Raw genomic sequence first — 24,712 nt, 5'->3', positions numbered from 1 at the left:
ATGATCTCCAGCAAAACTCATATGAAGGATCCTCAGCCTCCTGCAGAATGTGAGCAGGTAACTGGAAAACAAGCCTTTGTCAAGGAAAGTGCTGAGTAAGGTATCTTGAGAAAAGATAGTAATAATAGTAATAGTAATAGTCTCGTGCGGGTTGGAAGGGACCTTAGAGATCATCGAGTCCAACTCCTGGGATTCGACCCTCTGTGCTGCAAAGTGGCACTTCTACCACTTGCACCACAGGGGGGATTCGAACCCCAGGCCCTGGTGTTGCAAGGCGGCATTCCTACCACTTGCGCCACCGGGGCACACAATAGAAGATACAATGTACTCTTTATGTCAACATTTATGATACTTTAAGACAGTCTTGTGAATTTACTATGTGATACTTGGAAGCAGAGAGAAAAATACACTAATCTCAGTAGGCCTCAAAACCCAGCAGCAATAGTGATTAAGGGGGTCTCTTTCTAGTGTTGCACCCTGATCTGATTCAGCTCCATGTTGTATTAATTTCAGCAGGGGGAAAAGAAATCTGCAGGCTCAGAGCTGCTCCCTGCCACACAGACCCCGCAGGGCTGGCTTGTGGGCAGAGCAGGGAAGCTGGAGGCATGGAGTGGACATTTGGTCACAAAGCTTTCAGCAAGCTCCCAGATTTGGTAATAGGGAAATAGGGCCATGGCCTCCTTGCTGGGAGCAAAGTGGAGCTATTGTACATCCAGGATCCCTCTAAGTAGTCCAAGACATTAAAGTGGGCCTTTGTTTCAACTGTTTATCTTGGAAGTCTCTGTGTATGCTCTGACCTGTTCCAAATATGCTTGGTATTCAACAACAATCTTCTGAATTAGCCCTATCCTAATAAAGTCAGCAAGAGCTTGTGTGGATTATAGGAACTAAAGCTGATGAGCTGGTTCAATGCCTAGCATGTTTCTGTAGGAGAAATCACCTTTAATTGGTCATCATTATCTCGAATGTTTCAGTGACCTTAAAATACTAGTCGTGTAAGCAAAAGGAAAAGAACTTTTGGAATCATCTTTCTGATTTCTTTCAGGAGAAAGTATTTTGGTATCACCAAAGAGCATACAGCCCGTGCATGGACTGACCTATCATTTGGGTATCTTGCTCTGCTGAAGGCAGGATGCAGTACCAAAGGCTTACTAACTAACCTTTCCCTCACTATACAGGAATGTGATACAGTTCAGTTTGTGAAAACTGTATTGTGCTCTCTATTACTGTAAAGAGTGAAATAGCACCTGAAAGGTCCACGCAGGAGGAAATCAGCCTGCCCTGGATGCACTGGAGCAGTAATGGGATCCATGTGGGTCTGAGACTTGGGAAAGCATGAGACTAGCCTAGGGGCAAAGGGTGTGTGCTGCTTGTGTCTTGTTCAGTGGCTCAGGGGAAACAAGTGTTTCTCCCCATGGGACAATGCTAGGAAGCTGGTTCCAGAAGTCCGGAGACAAAATCTGGAAGATAATTTCCAGACCGTAGTTTCTCATATTGTTTAGCCATAGCTGTCAGCAGCTCCTGGGGACCTGGCAAGGTCTAACAGAGATCTCTGTCATCTGAGAACTGCTGATCTTTTTCCCTCTGAAAGCATGTGAGAAATAGTGCCCCATACCCTTTTCCTGTTTTGTGAAGTCATAAGTTTTATCTGAGTAAGAAAGTAAAATTCCCAAGACTGAAAGAGTGTGAAAGAGGAAGTGAGATAAGTTTTCACTTTTTGTGGCTGAGGAACTAGACTGCTGGGAAATTTTCTTTATGGATTAACAGGTAACGTATTCCTTTATAACAAAGCAACAACATGATGACAATCAGTAATGTCAGGATTCAAAAAATTTTATATGAAGAATTATGCTTGGGATGTTAAATATTTATTGCCAGCCAAAGTTCTGCTTTAGCTGCTAAAGGGGAAAATCCACAGTCCACTGTCAGCTTGGCAAAACAAATATGAACACTTACATCAAGTATTTCCTTGTTGGCTTTTGGCGATGTAGCCTCTCTCAATTCTTTAATAGCAACAGGAATTTTAACCTTTTCCCCTTCTGGGATCCAAAGTCCCTACCAAAAAGAAGTACAAAGAATCACTCAGTTCTTATGTCTAACAGGTTAATTCTCACAATTATGTACATATTTTACATCTTCTGAGTAGACTTAAATATTCTGAGCAATGGGAAGGCAAAGCAAACAACAAAAGTTTGACAAGAAATATGCAAGAAGTCCTTTTGTCTTGTGGGTATTAGAAGAATCCTGTCAGTGGAATGACATTTAATTTTCTGTTACTTCTACTATATATATATATTTTTTAAAATATTCACAAAAAACCACGTTAATTATCTGCATGAATAGCCCAAGACATTCATAAGGAATAGCTTGCTTGGATACAAATCTAATTAATTAGCACATCAGGGCAATTTGCAATAGCAAAACCTGGCATATTCCAGCTTATAAATCACCGGTTCAGCAATATAGATTCAGTAACAAACACACACACAAAATTCCATGTTATCAAATTAATAAGTCAATTAATAACAATTTTAATAGTATATCTGCCAGTTTAACACATACAGGTTATGAAAGCTAGTGAAAAATTCTACAACAGTAACTTCATCTCTCAATTCATGCTTTGTTCAGGTGGCTTTTCCATATGGGATCAAGACAAAAAGGGGAAGAGAAACATAGTCATCTTACCTTATAAACAGTGCCAAAAGCTCCAGAGCCCAAAACTTTGACCTTTTTAAATTCTGTTTCCTTTAAAATTCTCAGGTGGGCCTGGTTTGGTGCCTCCCCACTGGGTGTCAGTGGTTCAACAAGCTGATTCAGACAGAAGAACAAAGCTTTAGAAGGATACAGGTTGGAGTACAGCAAGCAGCACAATTTGAGAAGGAAATTAATCTTACATTTAAAATAATGAAGATATTATTCCAGCTGAAGTTTATGAAGAGAGAAATTCTGCTCTGACTTACATCAATGAATATCTATAGTTGTTCCAAATTTCAAAGGTAAAATAAATCAAAATAAGCTCCACTACACCATTTCTGTTTACTGAAATTGAGCGCAACAGCAGCTGCCATTTTGAAGGAAAATGAAGGAATACTGCTGTTCAAATGAAGACCTGGACATAAAAGACTTAAAAAATATGGTATGAGGAACAGTTCAGTTACTACAGATCTTACATAAGATTATTTTTTTCAACTTGCATATAAATTATAAAAATGTTTTAAGTAATGTACAAGAACCACCTGCAACCTTTCAGGTTTGCTCTTGTTTAATTAGATGAAATTCCCTTGGTACTGGAGGTAGCTCTCCCAGACCACAGAGTCTAAAAACAACAATTTAAACTGTAAGCACAATTATTTTATAAATTGAAAAGGAAAAGTTGAACTGACTGTTAAAATTTAATCTAAGCCTTGTTGCATACAGTAGCAATGGTCTCCAAACAGAAATATTTAGCCCTTTTTTTTAAACGTCACTTCTCCCCATTTATTGATTTTCTTTTGTTGCCACTTGGCTTTCTGGGAGGGAGAAACAACTCAGTGCTCAGGGTTTACATGGCAAGATTGCACAGATCAGCAAACATATTACATATCACCCGTCAGGCAGAGTCTTTCCCCTGAGTAGAAATTCTTGGTGATTGCCACTGAGATTTATACATCTAAATCCCTAAGGTTTTGGAAAATTATGTCCACTGAGATCAGACTTAATATTAAATGAGAAGGTGTTAGGCACCCACTGCCTCTTCTCCAATGAGTGTGGCAGATGCCATGGCAGCCAAGCCATGGGTTTATTGAATTACAAGGCAGATCCATGATGGTCTGGCTTTGTAGCCCTCAGGAAAGCAGCCTGTCCTAGATGTGTTTGCAGTGCTCACCTCCCTCTCTTGCAGCAGCCTGCGCAGGGTGCGCTTCCGCACAATATGACGTCGCCGCAAGTAAAGGCCGATGCCCAGACCAACCACAACCAGGCACAGGAGACCTCCAACAACACCAGCTGCAATGGATGGAGTTTTGGATCTGCCAGGCACCAGGGATGCAGAAAAAGAAGAAAATGCTTGGGTGTGTGATTTAAGAAAAACCTATAGAGATTGCATATACATTTTTGATTTTTGATTGGACATCTTCCTAGAACAATTTGACATTTCAAGAGTCTTGAAGAACTGTATTTTTAAGTTTCTCACCCAGTGGTTGTGTTTACTGATCACAAGGAAACAGTGAAAAATCAAAAGAACTGAGCTGATATGAGACACTCTGTACTTCTACTGTGCTTAGCAGTGGAGGAGAAATCCCTCACTGCCTCACAATCAACCTTTAATAAACCAATTTTCTCAGGAAAAAATGCTTCTATGGTCAAGTGCTGAGCCTTGCAGAGATGGGTCTGGTTATTTACCCTGGTGATTTTAACGTCACAGAGCAAGAAAGGCTCTACATGTACATGAGGTACTTACATCTTTGTATACATGTAGGTAAAGAGATATCAAGAAGGCATACACAGCTGTAACACTACTGATGAAGCTGACAGCGCATCATTATGAGAGTGCATGATGCATGGGTCATGATGGACTTCAAACTGTCTGCCTTTCTTTCCAAGTACAAAATGACCAAGGCTGGGTAGTCTGTGTTGCATGTACTGATAGCTACCTGTTTATAAGAGTCTGGTCAGTTTCAGACTTGAAAAGAAAAACTTGTTTCCCAAGGTTGCCTATTGGTCTGTACTTGAAGATCCGTCACAGCTGCCTTGGGGATTACTATAGAGTAAAGTCACATTTTAACAGTACAGGCTGAATTTGTCTTGCCAGAAAATAAATTTCTCTCCTAGTCAGAGAAACCTTTTGACTTGACACATGTTCTTGAGCAAGATAGGAGGCCAAATAATTCAAAATAAGATCTCATGAGGAGAATGCATGGAGGGGTTAGAGATGCAGGGATTACAGCCCCCAGGTTCTCTGCAATTATTTCCCTATAATGCAGGGAATTAACCATATCAATTCTAAACTTCTCTTTATGCCTCTAGACCATAACCCTTTCTTTTTCCAGCTTCCTTCTTTCCCTTTCCAGTATCAGAACCCAGGTCTCACCTTGATCTTCCTTTTGACAAGCTAAGCAGAACTTGTTCTGCTTTTGGAATCTTGTGTCAGTAGGAGTAGTACTTAATTACTCAGTCATTTTTATAGTTCTAAGACCGTCACTTCATCATACAAATCTGATGCAGGACTTTACCAAGCTTCAGCCTCAACATTACAGCTTCCAGCAGACACTGCAGAAATGTAAACACACATGCATTCTTTGAAGCTCTGTTAACTGTAACAGATGGAATACTCACCCATTTGGACATCCTTCAAGACCTGGTCCTTTGCACCTGTGAAAACAAATGAGTCCTTCTTACATACTAGCTCCGGTATACCTACTCCCATAACTCCAACTAAGAAGAGTGCTACTGTTGAAAATTTTATGTTTCAGAGCAGTACAAGTATCAACATAGGTATTTATAATATATATATATTATATTATTATATATATATATTATTATATATATTATATATATATATATAATTATATTATATATTTATAATATATATATAATCACATACTCTAACAAACATGACACAATGGCCCGGCTGCAGATCCTTTTACACAGAGGCATAATTATGCTATATAATCATTATAAGGAATATTTTAAAACATCTTTTTATGTGTTAGAGTGGGGAGAGAACACAGATGCACAGAATTCAAATGGACTTGGATTCTTTGCTTTTTATTTCAAATATATATCTGTGGTTTCTACATGTGCTGTCCTATCCACCAGCTTCAAAACAACTGATCAGCTTGGTTATACTCAGAGGCCACAGAAAATAAACAGACATGGAGACAGCTGTGTGATAGCTAGTGTGCTACCAGCAGTGCTCTGGCTCTCTGTGGGCATTTGTGCTAGCAAAGAAGAACTCAGGGCTGACTAAAGAGAAATACAGGATGGCAGAAAGCTACAAGGAAATGCACAGCTGCAGAACCTCCTGTAGTATCCCAGTGTCCTGAGAAGCTAAAGATTCCCATTTCCAAACTTTCTATTGCAAAAGAAAGCTTCAGTAGCATATATATGTTTGCATCAGAAAATGGGATTTGACAGCACTCCCTTTGGCTATAGTGTCCATGATATTTTTCTTTCAGAATTCAAGATCATATGCCACTGGAAATGTAAAAAGTATGACAGCTATCCAAAGAGCCAGAAACTCTGCTCATTCTCCCTGCACTTGAATTTAAAATGTCCAAAATTCATTTTGGCAGCTTGTTGCAAAAAACAACATGGGTGAAAACACAGTGACTGCATTCACATTGTGCTCTAACAGGTTGGAGGGGCACTATGCATTCCCTAAGTGCTAGTGGGCTACAAGATCTCTTCATAGAGAACTGTGCTCTTCATAGGAACATAGCTCTTCATAGGAACTGTGGTCTTTGTGGTGTCTGCTGAGGAAGGAGAGCATTACAGAGGGGATTACATCATCTCTAAAAAACAGAGTACAGCTAGGAGAGAGTTTGGTTTGTGGTATCTGCTCTCTGTGCTGACTTAAGGTCCATCACACTAAAGCAGCTACAGAGGAGGTCATGCAGGGGTTAAGGAGTAAACCTGCACCAGGAAAGTGCTCTGAGTTCCCTTTTTCTGAGAAGAGGAAACAGAAAAAAATTCAAAATGGCAGATGGAACTGAAGGTTTTATTTCACTGAGTGTTCTAGGTCTAGGGGGGCAGGGAGGGGAAGAAACTACTCATTTTATTGTGTTTTTGTTCATTTGTTTGGTTTCATTACTCTGATCTTCCCCCATGTATTTGACTTATTTTGAGGTCAACACAATGCTCCAAGACCCAGCATCTGGAAGGTCTTGTGAGTTCACTTGTCTCCCATGCAAAAACGTGCACCCTGGTGTCCTGAACACACTGGAAGTACTGTGCATACTGGTTCCTGAATCCTGAGATTCCTCTCTGTTAGCATTTCCTGTCTGCCTACAGCTTGTTTTGTTTGCTTAATCATGTAACTAAACAAAGTGAGGCTGCACATGCGGAGCAGATCGACCAGTTTGCCTATGGTCACAGGAGATGTATCTCTCCCCACAACAGGTTTATTTCTTTGGGCACTTAAAAGAAAACTGATCTAGAACCCAGTATCTCAGCCTATCAGACTCTATCAGTCACCTGGATGTGAATTTCTATATGCTAATGTAACAAAGCACATGCAACTTCTCCTGTTAGGTATATGAAATTAAAACCTCTTGCATTATTCCTGAATATGACCACAGTCTTTCAATTTAATTCTTTCTACAAATTCTGTTTTTCACGCTACTTTATTACGGCAAGGCCTTCATGCACTTCCTAACAACAACAAAAATGCACTTCCTTACACCAAAAAAATAGTACCTGAAGTCTGAGAAATGACTGACCAGTTATTTTTCTGAGCCAGAAAGTGGAGGGAGCAGAGGTGTAGATTTTTATCTGTGCTCTTTTTTTAAGAAAAGTATTTCTTACACAAATCCATCAATATTATGTCTAATGGGATGAAGTTAAAAGGTGTTTGGGGAGAAAAATGATAGATCAGTGTATGCTTTTCAAATTCCATGTAATTTTCTGATTCATTTCACAAGTCAAAGAAGAAACAAAGCCTATGACACAGATCTATCTAAGACTAATTATAGCCGTCTTTCTTAATGTGGAATTTTATGATGACACCCAACACAAGTAACCCATGGTTTAAGGAATCTAAATTTTTTTTTTTTTTTTTTTTTCATTCTTGAACCATTTTTCCTTACCTCACAGAAAATAAAAAGAGAAATGTCATTCTGTGTTATAAACTTCCTTAAGATCTTATGGCTATATTGGATGGAATATAGCAACAGTTGTAGTCTCTGAAATATTTCTCCACTTTTTAGAAAAACTGTGCTGTGTACAGTCCCTGAAAGTATTACATCCTGAACTCAACATTACCTCTTTCAATGTAAATATTCCTTGTCCTGGTTCAGACACAAATCCATCAAGATTTTAACAACTTTCTCCTCAACCCACAGATCCTAATTTGATGTAATGCAGTGACACTGCTATGATTTATGGCCTTTCAGAAGGGTCTCATGTTTTAACAGCCTAAATTACTTCACAATCATAAAAGAAATAGAAAACAATTGGGATTTTCAAAGCCTTACAAAAATTTTCCTCTGGCTTTCCTTTTTCATTAAATTTTAGAACACAACTAAGGCAACGAGTGTGCACTGCACAGCTGCAAGCTTCTTTATCAGACCCCTGGCCACCTTCTCACACACCCCTAAAATCCCCTATTATTTAACACAAGAACTAGTAAGGCACAGCATTGGTGGAGACTCTGGAGGCAGGACTCATCATCTAGTCCTAGTCATACAACTGTGCTGTCCCCCATTCTTCCACTTCCCTGGAAGTGTCTGGTTTTGATTCTCATACTCTAGGAGTCACATGAGAAAACCAGATCCCTCAACATGGAGCAGAATAATCAAGCCAGTGTGTTTCGTTAGTTGCTGGAGATATGAACTGGCTAATTCCAGGGCTTTTGGGACAACTCTTTCATGGAGCATATATTCTTAGCTGTACTACAGGCAGAGCAGAAGGAGGCTGGTGTACAAAATACCCAAACAGTCATAGGAGAAAATGGGGAGAAGAACTCTGGGACGTGCTAGTTTGTGGAAAGAAAAAGGGAAAGAAAATCACCGTGGTACACCCACTGCCCCCAGTGGAATTTCCCTCCTAAAAAATCAAAGGTTTTTTTTTTTTTTAAAAAAAAAAAAAAGTGCACCACTAATATGGAAGTTCTGTAAAATACCAGAAAATAAACAAACAATCCCGTTTTAAATGATCTAGAGCCTTCTGTGTAAAGAAATGCAACTGAACTTTTACTATTTACAAAGTCCACTGCACTTTGCTTACATTATCTCTGTATGCCTGACCTCTTTTACTTCCTGCTGTTTTTTATTCTTGGTGTTTTGAAATGGGACCGGTCAGGAAGGGAGAAAGTCTGAAACAAACTGTTCCTCTGCTTTTCACTTTTTGCTCTCCATTCAGAAAGAGGTTTTACTCACCCTCGTGTACAGTTTGGATGGCAGAGCTGGCAAACAGCATTGGCATCTGCATACTTCCAGACAAGGGTATCATTCTCACCCAACACTCCTGCAGGGCAGGTCTTCACACAGTGGGGACCATCTATAAAATGGGCACACTTCACACAGTGGTCTGGGCCCTGCAGAGAAGAAAAAAAATAGCTCATCTATGATTTCCTTACACTCCAAAAAGAAACACAGAACATAAATATCCATGCACTCAACTGTGGAACATTTTCAGCATTTGTTGCTTTCATTACCTGTCTACCTGAAATACTTACAAGTTTTTGCTCTTGTAGGGTGGACTGTACAAAGGGCAATACCTGATGTTTAAAGCTAAAGCTTCATCAAATTTGGATTGTTGCTGCGTGGTTCCTGCTGCTCCTTTTTCCTTCCCTCTGCCTGATGGGAAAGCTCATATTTTTCATTTAAAATAGGGAATAATTTAATGACACCCCATTAAGTGATAAGTTGAAAAGCAGAGGGCCAGGCTGTTTCCTGCTGCATTCTACCATCACAAGATTTAAAATGATGGAGCTGGCTCTGCTTATCTCTCTCTGAAGTACTGGCTGCAAATCACTATTTTCCTGGTTTCTCTGTGTTTCAACAAGTACAGGAAGTGGAAACTACCCAAGGATGCTGTGCATTTTCAACTTTGAATAGCATTTCATTTGTGTTTAAAGGCAATGCCTCTGGCCATTTTTGGCAAAACTGTTTTTACTCAGACTGTAACAGCACCTGGAAGGCTGTAAGTATTTTAAATCGGGGAAACTGTTCTGGGTCATATAAGGGCTAATATAATTGACTAGATGCTGGAACAAGGGGTGGTCACCACCTGAAGTGGTTTATAATGATAATGGCATCCCTTAGGCCATGGTGGTCTGTACTGGAAGGGAGGATGAAAATAGATCACATTGCTGAGCAGTCACTCCTCAGACTACCGGGCAAGGGTCAAATACAGAAGCTGCAGGAGATGACAAGAGGTGTTTTAAAGAAGCAGGTGATTTGATTTCAGTTAGTGAGAAAGGTTCAGTGAGACAGAGGAGGATTAAGGAGAATTACAAATTTATTATTAAGACATGAATTTTATCTGACTAAAATTGAATTATTTTTCACAGTTTCTAGACTGAACATTTTATAACAGATATGAGTATTCTAAAAATTAAAGATAAATGATATAAAAACACTGAGAAAGATTCATGACTGAATGGCAAGACTGCACTGTTTTGACTTTTGTAAAGTATTTTGTGTAAGTATGAACATGTATATAACTATATAAAGTAAGAAAATCCAATCATTTTGTTTTGATTGTTTTTCTTTTATCATAATTTATGCCTGCAACTACTTTGACATTGGCTATAAACTTTAACCTAATTAGTTAAAAACAGCTTGAAGTAAAAACTGCATCCTGGGTATTTTTCAGTAAATTCAGATTTAAATTGATTAAAATCTCAATTGATAAAATCTCAATTTTAACAGGTCTTTTCAAGCTACAGTACTTATCCACTATTTTAACAACTCTTTTCCTGTAAGGAAGTGTAATCTGTTCATGCTAACTTGGCTGTTCAATAGCTACACATTCCCAAATTACTATGTCTTCACTTAAGTTTTTTGGTTTTTTTTTTTTTTTTTTTTGCGTGTGTGTGTCTGTTTTTTTGTTTTTTTTTCCACAAGACATAAGAAAGACCCTATGTGACTATGAGGCGCTGTGGATAACACATGTAATGGTGGAAAAACACATCCTAAAGTTCTCTCTTGTTTTTTCTCCCCCCAAAACAGATCTTGCTCTCTATTTTTCCCTCTCTCCCCCATCTCTGCCTGACCATGGCAAAGGGTACACCGGAATTCAAGAACATCTCATAATACTGAACTACAGCCCAAAGTACTCGTTTGTTAAGCTAGGTCTATCCTTACAGGTCCAGTGCAGGTTGCGTTGTGTGCAGTGGAGTTCTGCACCAGACACTCCGAGTGGCAGGGGAGGCATTTGGAGTCTCTTTCAAACTCACGTGGCTCCCTAGAATAAAAGAAAAAAGAGAAATAATAAAACCCCAGATAATTAGTGAGGATTAAAATTTGTTTGTCTTTCCACCTCCTGGCTTTTCCAGCTTGAACCCATTAGGATGATTGTCCTGACACAGGGGGAGGTGTTGGGACCATCTTGTCTAATGTCATTACACCAGGGGCACTTTCTCAGCTCAGTGGAGAGGTAAGGGAAAAGGAAATTTGATGGCAGTGGAACACATGGCACTCAAGGACACATACTACAAATGAATTTACTTTCCATTTTAAGCTAATGACACAGAATATTACCAAAGGTTTCCAGAGGTTTTTAAATGACAGTGGTACAAATAGATCAGCAAAATAATTTCAAATGTTTCTAAAGCTTTAAATAATAATTAGGAAAGTTAAAGAGCAATGCTCTGATAATTAAATTCATGCTCAATGAATCACTAAAATATGAAAGTTGGGAACAGATGGTTTCAATAGCAATAAAGCTGTTCTAATTCAAGTAATAGTGTTATTAATTAAACAACATCTACACATCATAGGACACAAAAAATGCCCAGATCTGCCCTTCAGGTCATAAAAGATGCTGGAAGGAATTCACTTATGAAAGACAGCTGCTGAATGGCAAGCTGACAGACAAATCATCATGGACATGAACATCCTGTCAAGCTCTTTTTTAACACTTAAGATTTTAGTAAGAAACAAGGGCAGAAGTATTTACACCAACAAATTTATGGGTGGCAAAGCGTTAATCTATTGCACATTACTGAAGATCATCATATTTTTTGGTGCTATCCATGCTTTCCCTGCCTGTATCACCTGCTGAACTGCCTGAAAAAAAAAACAAAAAACAAAAAAACAGCCACAGCCTTGATACAAAGACACTGGTACGCTTTCCTTGACCCATGAAAAACTGAAGCAATATTTTTGCCTGAAATTACAGCACCTAGTTCTCTGCAGATGAAGCCTATTTTTCCCTTAACTGCAACACTGCATATTGGAGGGGCAAGTTTCTCATCTGGCTGGTGAGCAGGATCTCCCTGTCCACACCAGGGTACCCTCTGCTGTTGCTGTTAACTACATACCTGAAGTGAGAATCATGTCTATTCCCAACCTGTGCTACTTGATCTAATAAAACACAATGCAGTTCAGCAAATCCAATATGCTGAGCATGAGAACCTTTGCAGCAAGGAAGCCTATTCGGGGGTGGCTATGTTTCTACAACTGCCTCTGTGGTTGGTGATGACAACTAATTCTGACTCTTGCCTGATGCGCTTAACATGACAGGCACAGATTGAGATTTTAAATTTCTCTACACCATTTTGGAAGGAAAGGTAATATTTAACCTCCGTGATAGCTTCCCAGCTTGCCTGATTCTCAACAGCAGTGGGTATGAGCAATGTTGGGCCTGAATTTTTCCCTATGCCTGAAAGTTTCCCTGATTTTTATTTTATTTTATTTTATTTTATTTTATTTTATTTTATTTTATTTTATTTTATTTTATTTTATTTTATTTTATTTTATTTTATTTTAGTGGGGGGGTGGGGGTAGGGGGTGGGAGGTGTACAGTGCTCAGGCTAACACCTCTGCCACACCAGTGAAATCTGAAGACCCTATGTTTTAGTCACTTGCTAGCCACATACACTCTAAAACCAAAACCCCTGTGTGCCTGCATGCCCCTTACCCTTGCAGGATGTTGCACTGTTTCACACACTCCTTCTGACGACTGAAAAACCTGCAGGAAAAGCAGTGGAAGGGCCCTGGGCCCCAGCAGCCCACATCTGAGCACAGCGGGTCACACACATGCCTGTCAGCAGCTGAGAAAAGAGAAGTCATAAACTTCAGGGCAAGAGAATAGCAAATAACTCCATCCTGACAGTCATTTTTTTTCCAAAGTATTCCAAAGCAGACACAAATGACCCTAGTAGAAGAGGAATAATCACAGTTTTCCTAATTCCTGAAGTTTGACTTCTTGTCTTTGTTTTTGGAGCAAATTCTGGCCTTTCAAAATTCAAATGAGATCCATTGTGATCATGTACCAGACTTACAGTAAAGCAAAACCAATACCAGAGGAGATACATTCCCAGTATGTAGCAAATTCATATTCTGGAAAGAGAAATAATTAGACTTTGGTCCAGGGACCATTGCTGAGTGATTAACTTTGTAAAACAAGCCTGATGTCTAGAGCTGGCTTCTGTGTCTGTCACTATATCTATAACAGGGTGTACAATCACCATGAAGCCCACATCTCCTGGAGGACCAACTCCACTTTTCCCTCACTGTCTTCAATAAAGCACTATTGTTGATCAATTTTGCATCAAATTACTCTTCCATTTCATTATGAGCTTTTGCAAGGGCAGGAAAACAGATTGACTTACTACAGTCGTTTTTATTTCTGTTCTGTATAATTTTTGTTTTCTGACTCTGAGTAGCAAACAAGCTGCGCCAGTTCATGGTGTCAGCATAGCAGAGGTTCCTGTTCTTCATAATGGCAATGTCTCCATCACTTATTTCTTTGAGGGAGCGCAGCCCCAAGGACTGTATTTTCAAGTTAACAACAGCAAGGGAATACTGGCCACTGAAATGAATACAGACAAAAAGAAGACACGGAAAAAAAAAAAAAAAAAAAGAATTAGTAAACAGGGTTGTACTTGGAGCATTTATCTTTTGGTACATATTGCTGTGCAACCATTTTTTTCTAATGGGAATTTTAAACTAAATCCAGCAGAACATATGTGCTCCACCAAATGAATAATGTGTAAGGATAGCAGTAAGCAGAGAAACTATTTTGTGCTGGTCCACAAAGTCATTCTTCCACTTGAGGCAAGCTTAAGCGGGTGCTGGATAGAGGTTCTAACAACAGTACAGAGCTTTGGGTTTAATCTTACTCTAATGCTACCAAAATGGTGCTCAGCACCTTTCAGGCTATTTCCTGTTTTGCATGAATTTTGTGACACCCATGTATCCCAGTGCTAGGCACCCTGGTGTGCTCAGATAAATGCAGTTCCCAACAGATCTCCTTCTACAAGGATCCTGGCATGTCATTTACTTACTGCTGCTTGGTTCGGCCTCGGATAATCTCCAGATTTTCAAAAGCATAGAGATCAGTAGCATTATCAGGCCAGGCCTGAATCAACAAAAATCCTGAAATGAAGAAAAGAAGATCAAATAAAAATAATAATAATGCAAACAGTCAGTATTGGAGGTGAAATGTCCTTCTTGAGATTCTCTTGTGCCAGGAGAAGGCACTTGTGCTTTCCACATGCTTTTCTGAGAATCTCAAAATTAAACATGACATTTTAGGGATATTTGTAAACACTGTTTTGTAAACAGTTTACTTTTTAGTCCACCATAAGGATCAGGAGCACCAGAGAACAGTGTGTCAGGGGCAGTGCATCTGCCATGCTGAGCTGCCTTGATACAAGAATACCCTGTTTGAGGGGCTGTGGGCTCCCCTGCACAATGAGGAGGCACTGTCCTGTCCCCTTTGTGAGCTGCCCTTTGATAAGAGAAGTAGGCATAAAGCAGGAATGGCACAGAACTGTCAGCAACTCAGAGTGCATTTGCTATGACATGCAAATTTTTCTGTTCAGGTGAAATACTCTGTAGAAGTGAAAGAATTTTGGAAATTGCACACTGCTGTATGAAACTCTGAGGTTAGTCACTGCTACCCTGAAGGCAAAAAGACAGACAAAGGAGATAAAGTGGACCTGGAGTCATGGACTCTGACATTACATTGGTTTTATAACTGGATGAACAAAATTACTTTCAAGTTGCAAGATTTCAGTAGAGCACTCTCGTACTTTGTTGCTCTCGGCCACTTTGTGCTAATCTCGAGGCAGGGCTCTTTGGGTTGGGGAGGGTGTCTCCACATGTCTCCATGAGGATGATGCAAGAGAGTGAGCATTGTTCCTTAAGGAACTGCAGAACGGATTACCACAGAGAGAAACACTGGCTATTTTTATACAGAGTGGCATGCCTCTGAATCACCACACTTATTGGGTAGCTGAGAATTACTTCTACTTTTAGTCTTCAGTAGGGCTGACAATTCATCAGGAAGGATGATCTGGAAAAACCACACACTTTGAATGGGAGGCAGGGTGAGTGTAACACTGGCAAGGTGCTGCTGACCTGCCAGTGTGAGCATTGACACAGAAGCTCAAGGACAGAAACCATCTGCTTGCACTTCCACTCACTGACTTTGGGAACTTACTTCTTCTTGCTTTATGTTTTTGGCAGTTTTTTGGCAGTACTGCTCAGATAACATCGTCACTGACCTGATATTTCTTTGACTGTTCTGAAGACATCCAGCTTCTTAGGGTCAAGGGGTAGTGTCTTTGTGAAAGCATCCCTGAAACAAACAGAAAGAGGTATTGAGAGAAGAAGGAATCAGCCTGAATTTCTCCCTAGACCCTCTCTTCTAGTTCTCAATGACCAGCAGGAAACTCACCCTAGAAATGCAACAGGAAGAATGCTGACATCCCCATTGATCTTCGTACAGTTTTTGAAGGAGTCAATGTTTGTGGCATTTATAGATAGAATCCCTTTAAGTTCACCTATTCCAATGCCATTGCACACTGTTAAAATAGGGACACAAAAGTTTGGTAGAGAAGAGAGAAGCATCATCACACATAAGGAAATACGTACAAAAATCCTGATGTTCAAAAAGGCACTTCCACTTGGACAATTCTACCATTGTAAGTTCAGTTTCATAAATCTGCTTTTCAGATATCATCAAAAGAAAAACACTTCTCTCTTGCATAGCTGTGCAGTCCTGGTCCTAGCATCTCTGCATACACACTCTGACACATGCCCTTCTCTTGGTCCCATTTTCATTTTATTCCCATTGATGAGACACCGAGAAGGATAAATAAAAGAGGCTGATGTGTAGGATACACATTAAGTGCAGTTTATCTGTGTAAGTGTACTTGCAGCATATCCCTGCGGAAGCATGCTCTTCTACCATACTTCCTGAGAAAACAGCCTGTCAAAACTTCAAACTAGCAGTGGATGTGGGTATTGAATTTGCAATTTGAGGGCTAAATTCAGTTCATAACTCCATTGATGACATCATCAATCAACTAAAGCCTTACTGTTTCACACCATGATTTTTATACCTTTGCTGCATAGCCCATCACATTTTTTACACTTCCGAACACCGTTTTCTTCCACTTCATAAGTATCAGTATTGCATGAGCGAACACAGGAGCCGTGATCTGTCACCACATAGTTGTCTGGAAAAACAAGGATGACAGAGAACTGAAAAACAAGAGAGATGCACTGGGGGTGATAAAGGTAATTCAATACTAGGAAAAATAAGGTTTTTTGAACTTTGGCCATGCATGAAACATAGACATTAATTATTAATTTTCACATCCTTTGAATGTAGACAGACATACAGTGCTATTATAATTTTGTAATGGAGGAGGACGATCACAGAAGGGTAAAACAACACTGCGAGAGTCAGATTGCAGCAGTGTTGTTATCTGAATCAATACACAGCCCTTTTGAACCCTCACTTTCACACACCCTTCCAGGCTAAAGGCAACGATGAACCTCAGAAAGGGATAGCAGGTCTATATCTGAACCCTCTCTTACACTTGAGTCTTGTTTGTCTAAAAGACCATGGTCATGGAAAACCTTGAAAGAGAGAAAGCATCTGTAAAGGAAGCAATGATCACAGGACTTATCAAAGAGTGTTTAAACCAATGACTTTCTATCTGTACTAAATAAGAACCAGTTAAGAGTTGATACTGTATTAGTAATCCACAAGATTGATGCCTTCTCTGACCATTGAGTTGATGATTCTATTAAGATGCTTTTCTCTCCACTGAGAGAAAATCCTCAGAAGTCAAAATTTAACTACTAATAATCAGGGAAGTTGATGGATTCAGAAAGATTTTAGGGGCTGTTTGTCTTCATAAGCTATTCTCTGACTCTTGTCACCTGTTCTCAGATTCAAGAGGAACTGAAATGAATAAGAATGTGCTGGACTGTAATGTAGAGGGTGACATAGATCTCTTCTCACCCCCTTGAACCTTCTCTTCAGCTGCAAGCTGAAATGAACTTACGTGGACATTCCCTCACACAAGTGGCTCCAAAGCTGTATTTTCCCTCGGGGTTGACATCCATTTGATAGGTGGTGGGGTTATAGAGGACTAGCGGGGGACATGTGTCCTTGCAGGTAGCATCGTCCCGAAACTTGCGGCATGCCTGTAATCAAACAACAGCATCCATTATAAAGTTACAAGGTCTTTACACTAGCTGTTTAAAAACACTTCTGTTAGCTGTGCTGCTTCTCACTTAGCTCTAATGAGAACCCTGAGCATCAACGGGGCTGGTCCCTAGTGAAAGGTTGCTTGCTTCAGGTTGGGCAATCTAGTTTGATTAAAAAAGAAAAAAAAAAAAAAAAAAAAAAGAAAAAGGAAAGAAAAAAAAAGAAAGAAAAGAAAAAAAAAAGAAGAGCAAATATTCTTGTTCTGAACAAGAATACTTGGCACTCTGAAGAAGAGCTGCTGGGATTCATGTGGGAACACAGGCAAATCTGCATGCCTGAGATGAAATTTTCCCTACCAGCAGTAACCATATCAAGACAAACAGTATTTTTCTTGGCCAGCTACTTTTTAATAAACTCAATCAAATCAAGTTCTTTCCTGCCAATTACTGACTTTTGTGGCTGAATATTAAAAGGAAGCCATTCTATTTTGCTGCAGGCAACAAACAATTTATCAGCTCTTTATGAAGGATAAGTTGGTTCTTCCAACCCAATCCAGCATTAAATTAATAGTCATTCCCTTTTCCCCTTTATTTGTTTCTGGTTTTCCAGATGAGACAGAATAACTCTTCCTTATAAGCCAGTAAAAGCATCCTAGCTATGCAGTTTCTAAGGGTGACCAGAATATAGGTAAAAGCAACAAAACACAGACTGGACAGTTGCTGTGGGAATTATTGAGCATCACTTAATTCAGAATTAAATTTAGTGCAAAGCCAGGGAGAAGTTAAAAACACAGCATGTTTGCTGTGTGGTCACACCCCTGGAAACTCTTGTAGAAAAGCAACAACATGTTTTATTCCTAAAAAAGCTGGATTTGCCCTTTTCCCCTCCATGGCACCAGGGTCCCTCAAAGTTCCTAGCACTGAGAATCAGACAGGAAACTTTGTTACTAAAGACCAGTAAAGAGTGTTGCAAGGTTTGTGTCCTCTTCCCTGCCTGTTGCAGTGAAGGCTTACTCTCTCATTCCAACTGGACATCCTATGGGTCAGTATCTCTCAGAAGCTCCCTGAGATGGAAGAAGGTTGCAGGACATTCAGCTGCCTGCCTGCTCCTCTGTTTCAGACTTTAAGCACTGATGAAGCTGCAGCATCCTTACCAGGCAGTCACTCTCCCGAGGTCCCGTGCACCCTGCAGCGCACTGGTTGTGGCAGCAGTCACTGGGCACCTTTCCTCTGCACCGGCCAGAGCATTGCTGGGCACAGATGACTTTTGTTACTGAAAGGAAAAAATAAATAAATAAAAAAAAAAATAGAACAGAAATGAAGAATGTTTAGGCTAAAAAATGAGATCGGTAAATATGGAAAAACCATCTGATGCAGTATCTGTTCTAGAGTTTCCTCATGTTCTGCCCACATATCAGGCAAAAGCTAGGAAGGGAGAGAGCTGGTGTGGGTGGTGGCAAAAAGAGGATGTATTCAGCTCTTGTGGGGTGCAAAGCACTGTGGTCCAGTCCAGCAAATTATGTCCTGCTTAGAAAGAGCATCCAGGCCCCTTTGGCATCAATGTCTGAATCAAGAATAACTCCATGGAGTCATGCAACCTTCAGCTTGGCTCTGCTTTATTGAGGTAACCTGTTACTACTGGAGCTAGCTGTAGGAAAAACAACAGGACCAGAGAACTGCCTGAACTCTGGGCTATGGTGGGAAATTATGTATCATTGGTGTGGTCTTAGGATTCCTTTGACGACTAAAAATATTTTTGAAATTTGCAGAGAGAGGGGACATTCACTCCATAAATTGATCTCATATGCGTACAGTATTATTTTTTTTAAGCTTAGACTCTTTGGCCAAATTTTATCTTCATTACTCAACTTCCTCAGGGTTTACACCAATGTAACTCAAAGGAAAAGCTAATCCTGGGTCAGACTGTAACAGGAGAGGAAAAACTGCAATATTTTTTTAGATCCAGGAAATCACCTCAATTTGAATACCAAAGCAGATACAGTAGCAATCAGAAAAAATAATTTTAAAAATCACAAGACCACAATATGCAGAAATTAATAGATAGTGTATGTTTATACCATGGCCAAAGCTGGTCTGTTTTTTTCTCTACAATAAAATCACTGATCAACAGAATCGGGCAATAGGTGACTGAGTCCCCAACAGAGAAAGAGGTGGATTGCTTGCGTGCTTCACTATAGCACCCTGAGCACCTGTACAGTGCAGTAACTGCTACCAGCTTTCCAGATGGGCAGAAATGAGTTACAGTGTCACCAGGAAGTCCTATAAGTCAAAAACAGATGGTTGTTAACTCACAGAGAGTTATCAGAAAATGAAACCTAATACAGGTACACAACCATGACTTTCTTTTTTTTTTAAAATTTTATTTTTTTATTTTTATTTTTCCTAAACCACACTATATTTTTCCATTATACACTTTGGAATCCAAGCTGTATTATTCCATTTTTCTTATATCTTGTAAGCAACATATTGTCTTTTCAAGGAAACATGTAATTTCCACAGTACATATTAGCTTCTCTGACAGCAGCTCCTCTGTTTAAACAGAAACAAGGGATAAAAAGGTACATTGTTCAACATGAACAGCATTTTGATAAAACTTTTTTGTAAGCATCAGCATAGGAGTAAAACAGCTCATCACTTTGATAGCTATTGACAGAAGCTTCCTGCTTCTCAGATGGGAGAAAGTCAGAGAAGTCAGATAATGCAAGAAACTGTTGCATACAGATGATAAAGATGGGGGAGATGTTGCATATTGGGTAGGTGGTGCCTGCGTGCACCTGGGGTGGAGTCAGGGAGGTCACGAGGGTCTGCCAGGGGTGGTGACCTGTACCACTATATAGGGTTTGTTGCAAGGCATTAAACTTGTACTTTTGGCGTTACGCACTGTGTGTGTGTCCCGTCTGTTCCCCGTGCACAGAGGCACAGTGCAGTCACTAGGCAACCTTGATTTGTCACCGGATTGGGAGTTGCAGAAACAGTTGCAGACTATTTGCTCTGGAGAAAACACAGCATCTGCCAGGAAATCCAGACCCAAGTGAAACCATCTAAAGAACTTCCCTACTCTGCCCAAAAGGAGCAGAGTTGTGGATTCCTCATTATTGGAATTGTTCAAAGTAGAGCTGGATAGCACTTTGAGCAACCTGATTGGGTTTAAGTAAGTTGTCCCTGCCCAGGGCAGAGGGTTTTGACCAGATGACCTTGAATGATCCCTTCAATCCAAATCATTCTGTTATTCAATGATCCTTGTGACTGAGTTTTTTTCAGAGCGGAAGCCCATATTTGCACATGTGTGATGTAGACTTGTTTCAGAGTGACTACCACTTATCATGCCTATTAAGACTGAGGAGAAGCAAGACTAGTAGTGTGCTTTGAGAAGTATGAGCATAGGAAGACGAAGAAAGGACAAGTGTAAAACACATGCTGTTAGTGCGCAATTGGCAAATTATTCAATTGATAAATTATTCAGTAGACAGTAGATTACTATGTCAGATTGTAGCACTCAAGATGATTCCTAATTAATCTGCACACTTACAAGTCTGGCAGTTCTGTTCACCAGCACCCCAGCAGTGGTCTTCTGTGCAGTTTGGATGGCATTTTGGACCTAAAACATAAGAGTGGAGTACTATAAAAATATTTGCTGTTTAAAACCTTGATGACAACATCATATGTGTCACAGGAAACAAAACCTTGAACCTTCATTCTCAATAAAGCATGGGAGGAAGCATACGTATACTGTTGCTCAGAAATTCTGAGAGCTGGAACTTAAATCTTTATCTGTTGTTCACAGCTGGTTTCCTATGTACAGTACTCAGCATCTCACAGCAAGTGAATGCAATACTCTGCTGTTCTGACAGACAAAAGAGGAGTATTTTTCCCAGGAACAGGTATTTCAACAACCGTCCTTCTGGCTCTCAGGCTTGGATTTGCATAAAACTGCAAGTCACTACTGGTCTGCATTTGGGCATGAGTCAGATGCTTGCTGCAGGCCACGTGGAAATTAATGTTTCTGAACAACGTTTCCAAGAAGAAAACAAAACCAACTGGATTCACAGGTAACTGCCAGCTACAAAACAATTTGACATGTCTGAACCATGCTCTCCTCCTGCTCTCAACCAAAAACATCCCTCAGCACAGGTCTGTGAAGCAGTAACTGGAGAGGCTCTGGGATGGATGCACACCCTGCATGACCTTCAATGTTCAGCACTGGGTTATTGTTGCTAAGAATCCATTTCTTATCTGCCCTTCTCCCTCTTCCTGCTGTGTGTACTCTTTCTTTTATTTTTATTTTTTCCCTTTCAGTGACAAGTAATGTCCCAGAGAAATAACTTATTTTAGATTACAGGACCATTATTACCATTAAAACTGTAAATGACCATATCAACAGTTTAATCTGGAATTTACTACATTTAAGAGACATTATATTAGAGTAATTTCTCCTGCTAGTAGCATGTGATCCTCCCCCCTGCTCACTGCCCATCACATAGCTGAACAAATGTCAGTACTTGTTTTGCTCTGGGACTGAAGAACTATGTTTTTTTTTGAAGTTAGAAAGTTAAAGGTTAACTTTTCCATGATATTCAGAGCCAGGATCCTGTGCTGACTTGTACTGTTTGCAGAATGCTAGGATACGTTTGGACTCCGCAGCAAATATATCAACACAGAAGTTGTTGATTACGCAACTGGAATATAAAGAAAGTATGTTTCCTGCCAGTTTACAGTGCCAGAAATGAAATGCTCAATAGTGAAAATAAACTCCTTTCCCTGAAGTAACTGGGGATTTCACAAGAACTCACAAGGCTCAAGGATCCAGACTCTTCCCAGTGACATCCAGTGATAGGACAAGGGGCAATGGATGCAAGCCGGAACACAGGAGGTTCCACATAAATACGAGAAAAATCTTTACAGTGAGGGTGACAGAGAGGTTGTGGGGTACCCTTCCCTGGAGACATTCAAAACCCACCTGGACACGTTTCTATGTGATCTGATCTAGGTGTTCCCGATCCAATAGAGGGATTGGATTTGATAACTTTCAAGATCCCTTCCAATCCCTGATATTATGTGATGCCATGGTTAGTCTGAGCCTACCTTAGGCATATACCACACAAACTTTTAAACATGTGTTTATCTTCTTGCTGATTTAAACATCAGATTTATTTACCTCTTATCATAACATTTTCAAGGATTATTCATGCATCCCAAAACATAGGAGTTTTTACAGCATTCTTGATAGAAAATTATGCCTTATTGCAAAAATGTGAAGGTGCCTGTATGGCTGCTTTAAATTTAAAGAATGCTGGAAAACATGCAAGTGCATATTATTCTGAGTTGTGTGGCTATCTTTGAAGAAAAGCATTCATAAGGTACTGCATGAAATCAATAAAAACTTCTTTGAGCTAGGCATGACAAAACATTAAATCTCATATCAGTGATGAAGAATTGAATGGACTTCCTTCAGAACAGGGTTTGATGGCCCAGTGTATTGGTGGATATGAAAACCAAAGCTGTAAGTTTGGTTGCTGGCTCTTCTCTCTGAAATGAGGAAGCTCATAGCATTTTGGTAAATTAATACTTACAAGAAGAAAGATTGCTTGCAAAGTCAAGAACTGTGAGAGGCTTCCTGCTTGTATCAATGATGTCATTCCACAGAACAGTGTCCATGTTGCACAGTTTGGGGTTGTTGCTGATTTTAACACCTCCATTGAGAATTTCTGCCATGGAAAGAAAAACAACAGTGAGTGAAGCACTCTTCTTAAGTCTTCCCCCTCTCTCCCTCTCTGATTTAAAGAACAGGAAACAAAACTCAGACTTTTTCATTTCAGTCACACTATGCTGACAACCTGCACAGCACAGACACACTTGAAGTGCAACTAACCCCAGGCTCAGACTGACAGGTTCTGGAGGATCACCTGCTGTTGGATGCCATTGAGAAGCCACTACACATGGCTTTCCACCCAGTGCCACATCCAGAGGCTGCTGCCTATGGCTGACATAGCAGAAGGTAATGTGTTTTTACCTGCTTCAGCTCATGATTCAGTCTCCTCAAGCAAATACTTCTTTTCAATGTGTGCTGCAACAAAGTCTGTACTAAACCAGTGTGGCAGAAGACTTGGCATGTGGCCTGTTCTGCTGCCCCTGCTACAGTGGTCATGATCTCTGACAGAGGGTGAGTTAGGCATCTATAAACACTGATGGTTTGCACAGCCTGACCCATCAGTCAGAGAATGCGTGAGACCCTAACTGCAGCTCTTCACGTGCCACCAACTCCCACTGGGAATTAACAGAAAACAGTAAATTACACACATTGGAATAAAATAAAAATAAAAATAAAACCAATATTAAGAATTGGATAATTTTTTTTCCATTTTGGGGATACAAATAAATTCCAGCACCCTGTTGATGCTTTGGACTTCATGTCCTTTTGTAATGGCAAATTATGAACTTTCTTCATGTTTTGAAAAAGGATGTATAGCAGGAAAGTGAGTAGAAAACTGGGACACTACATTCAGTTTTTAAAACATTGACTTTGAGAGAAGATCTTCAATCTGGACTTGATGCCAATAATTTAATGGTTTAAGTTTACTTATGGGTGCCTCCACCTCTTGTCCTGGTCTCACCTGATAGCCGTTTCATTGGTAGCTCTCGAAGTCCCTGGGTTTTATTCATGTGGTAATTGGATAAGACTGCTAGGGCGAAAGAGTTGTCATAAAGCACATTCCCTCGGATAATCTGGAGGTTTTCTAAGGGAATGACGTCCACCATGTTAAGTGCAATGAGCACATAGCCTGCAACCTCCTGTATGGTCTGAGAGGAGAAACAAGTCACTTAATCCACAGCATTTATAAACCATCTTTGATCCTCTTGACAAGGTTACTTTCCTTCTCCCACTCCCCCTATTCAATATTTGAATTTTAATGAACAAAAAACCATTTAGTCTCACAAAAACTAAATAAACTGGAGAACTAGAAGAGACTATTTGAAGAACAGAGGCAAGGAAATGTGTCTTCATGTTTGTATTTTACATCTGATTGACTTTGCAAAGCAGGTATAAAATGACCATAAGAGTAGCTACTAGGTGGTCACTACCTGTATCCTGTTCCTAAGCAAGGGCAAATGGGGATTCTTAGGGGATGCAGAAGAACAGGGCAAGCACGTATGATATGCTAACTGCGTATGATGCTTTCTCTGAATATTTATCCTACCTTCAATCATTTGCAGCAGACACTTCACCTGATTAAGGATTTGTTTACTATGCCTCTTTCCTAACCAGCACTCCAGTGCACAATAAAGGGGAGGATCAGGCAATTACTTCTCAAGCAATAAATATTTACAGGACAACAGACAAGTGAGGCACTAACCATGGTTGTAAGTTAATTCCTGTC

At 40.0% G+C, this 24,712-nt stretch overlaps 1 protein-coding gene across 2 annotated transcripts in view; it reads right to left on the bottom strand.

The window, feature by feature from the left end:
- Positions 1 to 24,712, bottom strand: part of EGFR (epidermal growth factor receptor) — a 159,217-nt gene that overhangs the window by 22,543 nt on the left and 111,962 nt on the right. For both annotated transcript variants that reach the window (XM_015854890.3, XM_015854891.3), the window contains exons 3-19: positions 23,948 to 24,134; positions 22,907 to 23,041; positions 20,866 to 20,934; positions 18,470 to 18,588; positions 17,171 to 17,312; positions 16,217 to 16,333; positions 15,550 to 15,676; positions 15,377 to 15,450; positions 14,153 to 14,243; positions 13,478 to 13,677; positions 12,784 to 12,916; positions 11,007 to 11,106; positions 9,075 to 9,232; positions 5,314 to 5,349; positions 3,866 to 4,007; positions 2,686 to 2,808; positions 1,957 to 2,055 (exon numbers count right to left, since the gene is read on the bottom strand). In XM_015854890.3, coding sequence (XP_015710376.2) covers positions 1,957 to 2,055; positions 2,686 to 2,808; positions 3,866 to 4,007; positions 5,314 to 5,349; positions 9,075 to 9,232; positions 11,007 to 11,106; positions 12,784 to 12,916; positions 13,478 to 13,677; positions 14,153 to 14,243; positions 15,377 to 15,450; positions 15,550 to 15,676; positions 16,217 to 16,333; positions 17,171 to 17,312; positions 18,470 to 18,588; positions 20,866 to 20,934; positions 22,907 to 23,041; positions 23,948 to 24,134 — 2,052 coding nt within the window. The remainder of the gene's footprint in view (positions 1 to 1,956; positions 2,056 to 2,685; positions 2,809 to 3,865; positions 4,008 to 5,313; positions 5,350 to 9,074; positions 9,233 to 11,006; positions 11,107 to 12,783; positions 12,917 to 13,477; positions 13,678 to 14,152; positions 14,244 to 15,376; positions 15,451 to 15,549; positions 15,677 to 16,216; positions 16,334 to 17,170; positions 17,313 to 18,469; positions 18,589 to 20,865; positions 20,935 to 22,906; positions 23,042 to 23,947; positions 24,135 to 24,712) is intronic.

The sequence above is a fragment of the Coturnix japonica genome, chromosome 2 (genome assembly GCF_054131305.1).
Source record: "Coturnix japonica strain WE chromosome 2, WE-NBRP24, whole genome shotgun sequence".
NCBI lineage: Eukaryota > Metazoa > Chordata > Aves > Galliformes > Phasianidae > Coturnix > Coturnix japonica.
This window is presented reverse-complemented; position numbering and strand designations above follow the sequence as displayed.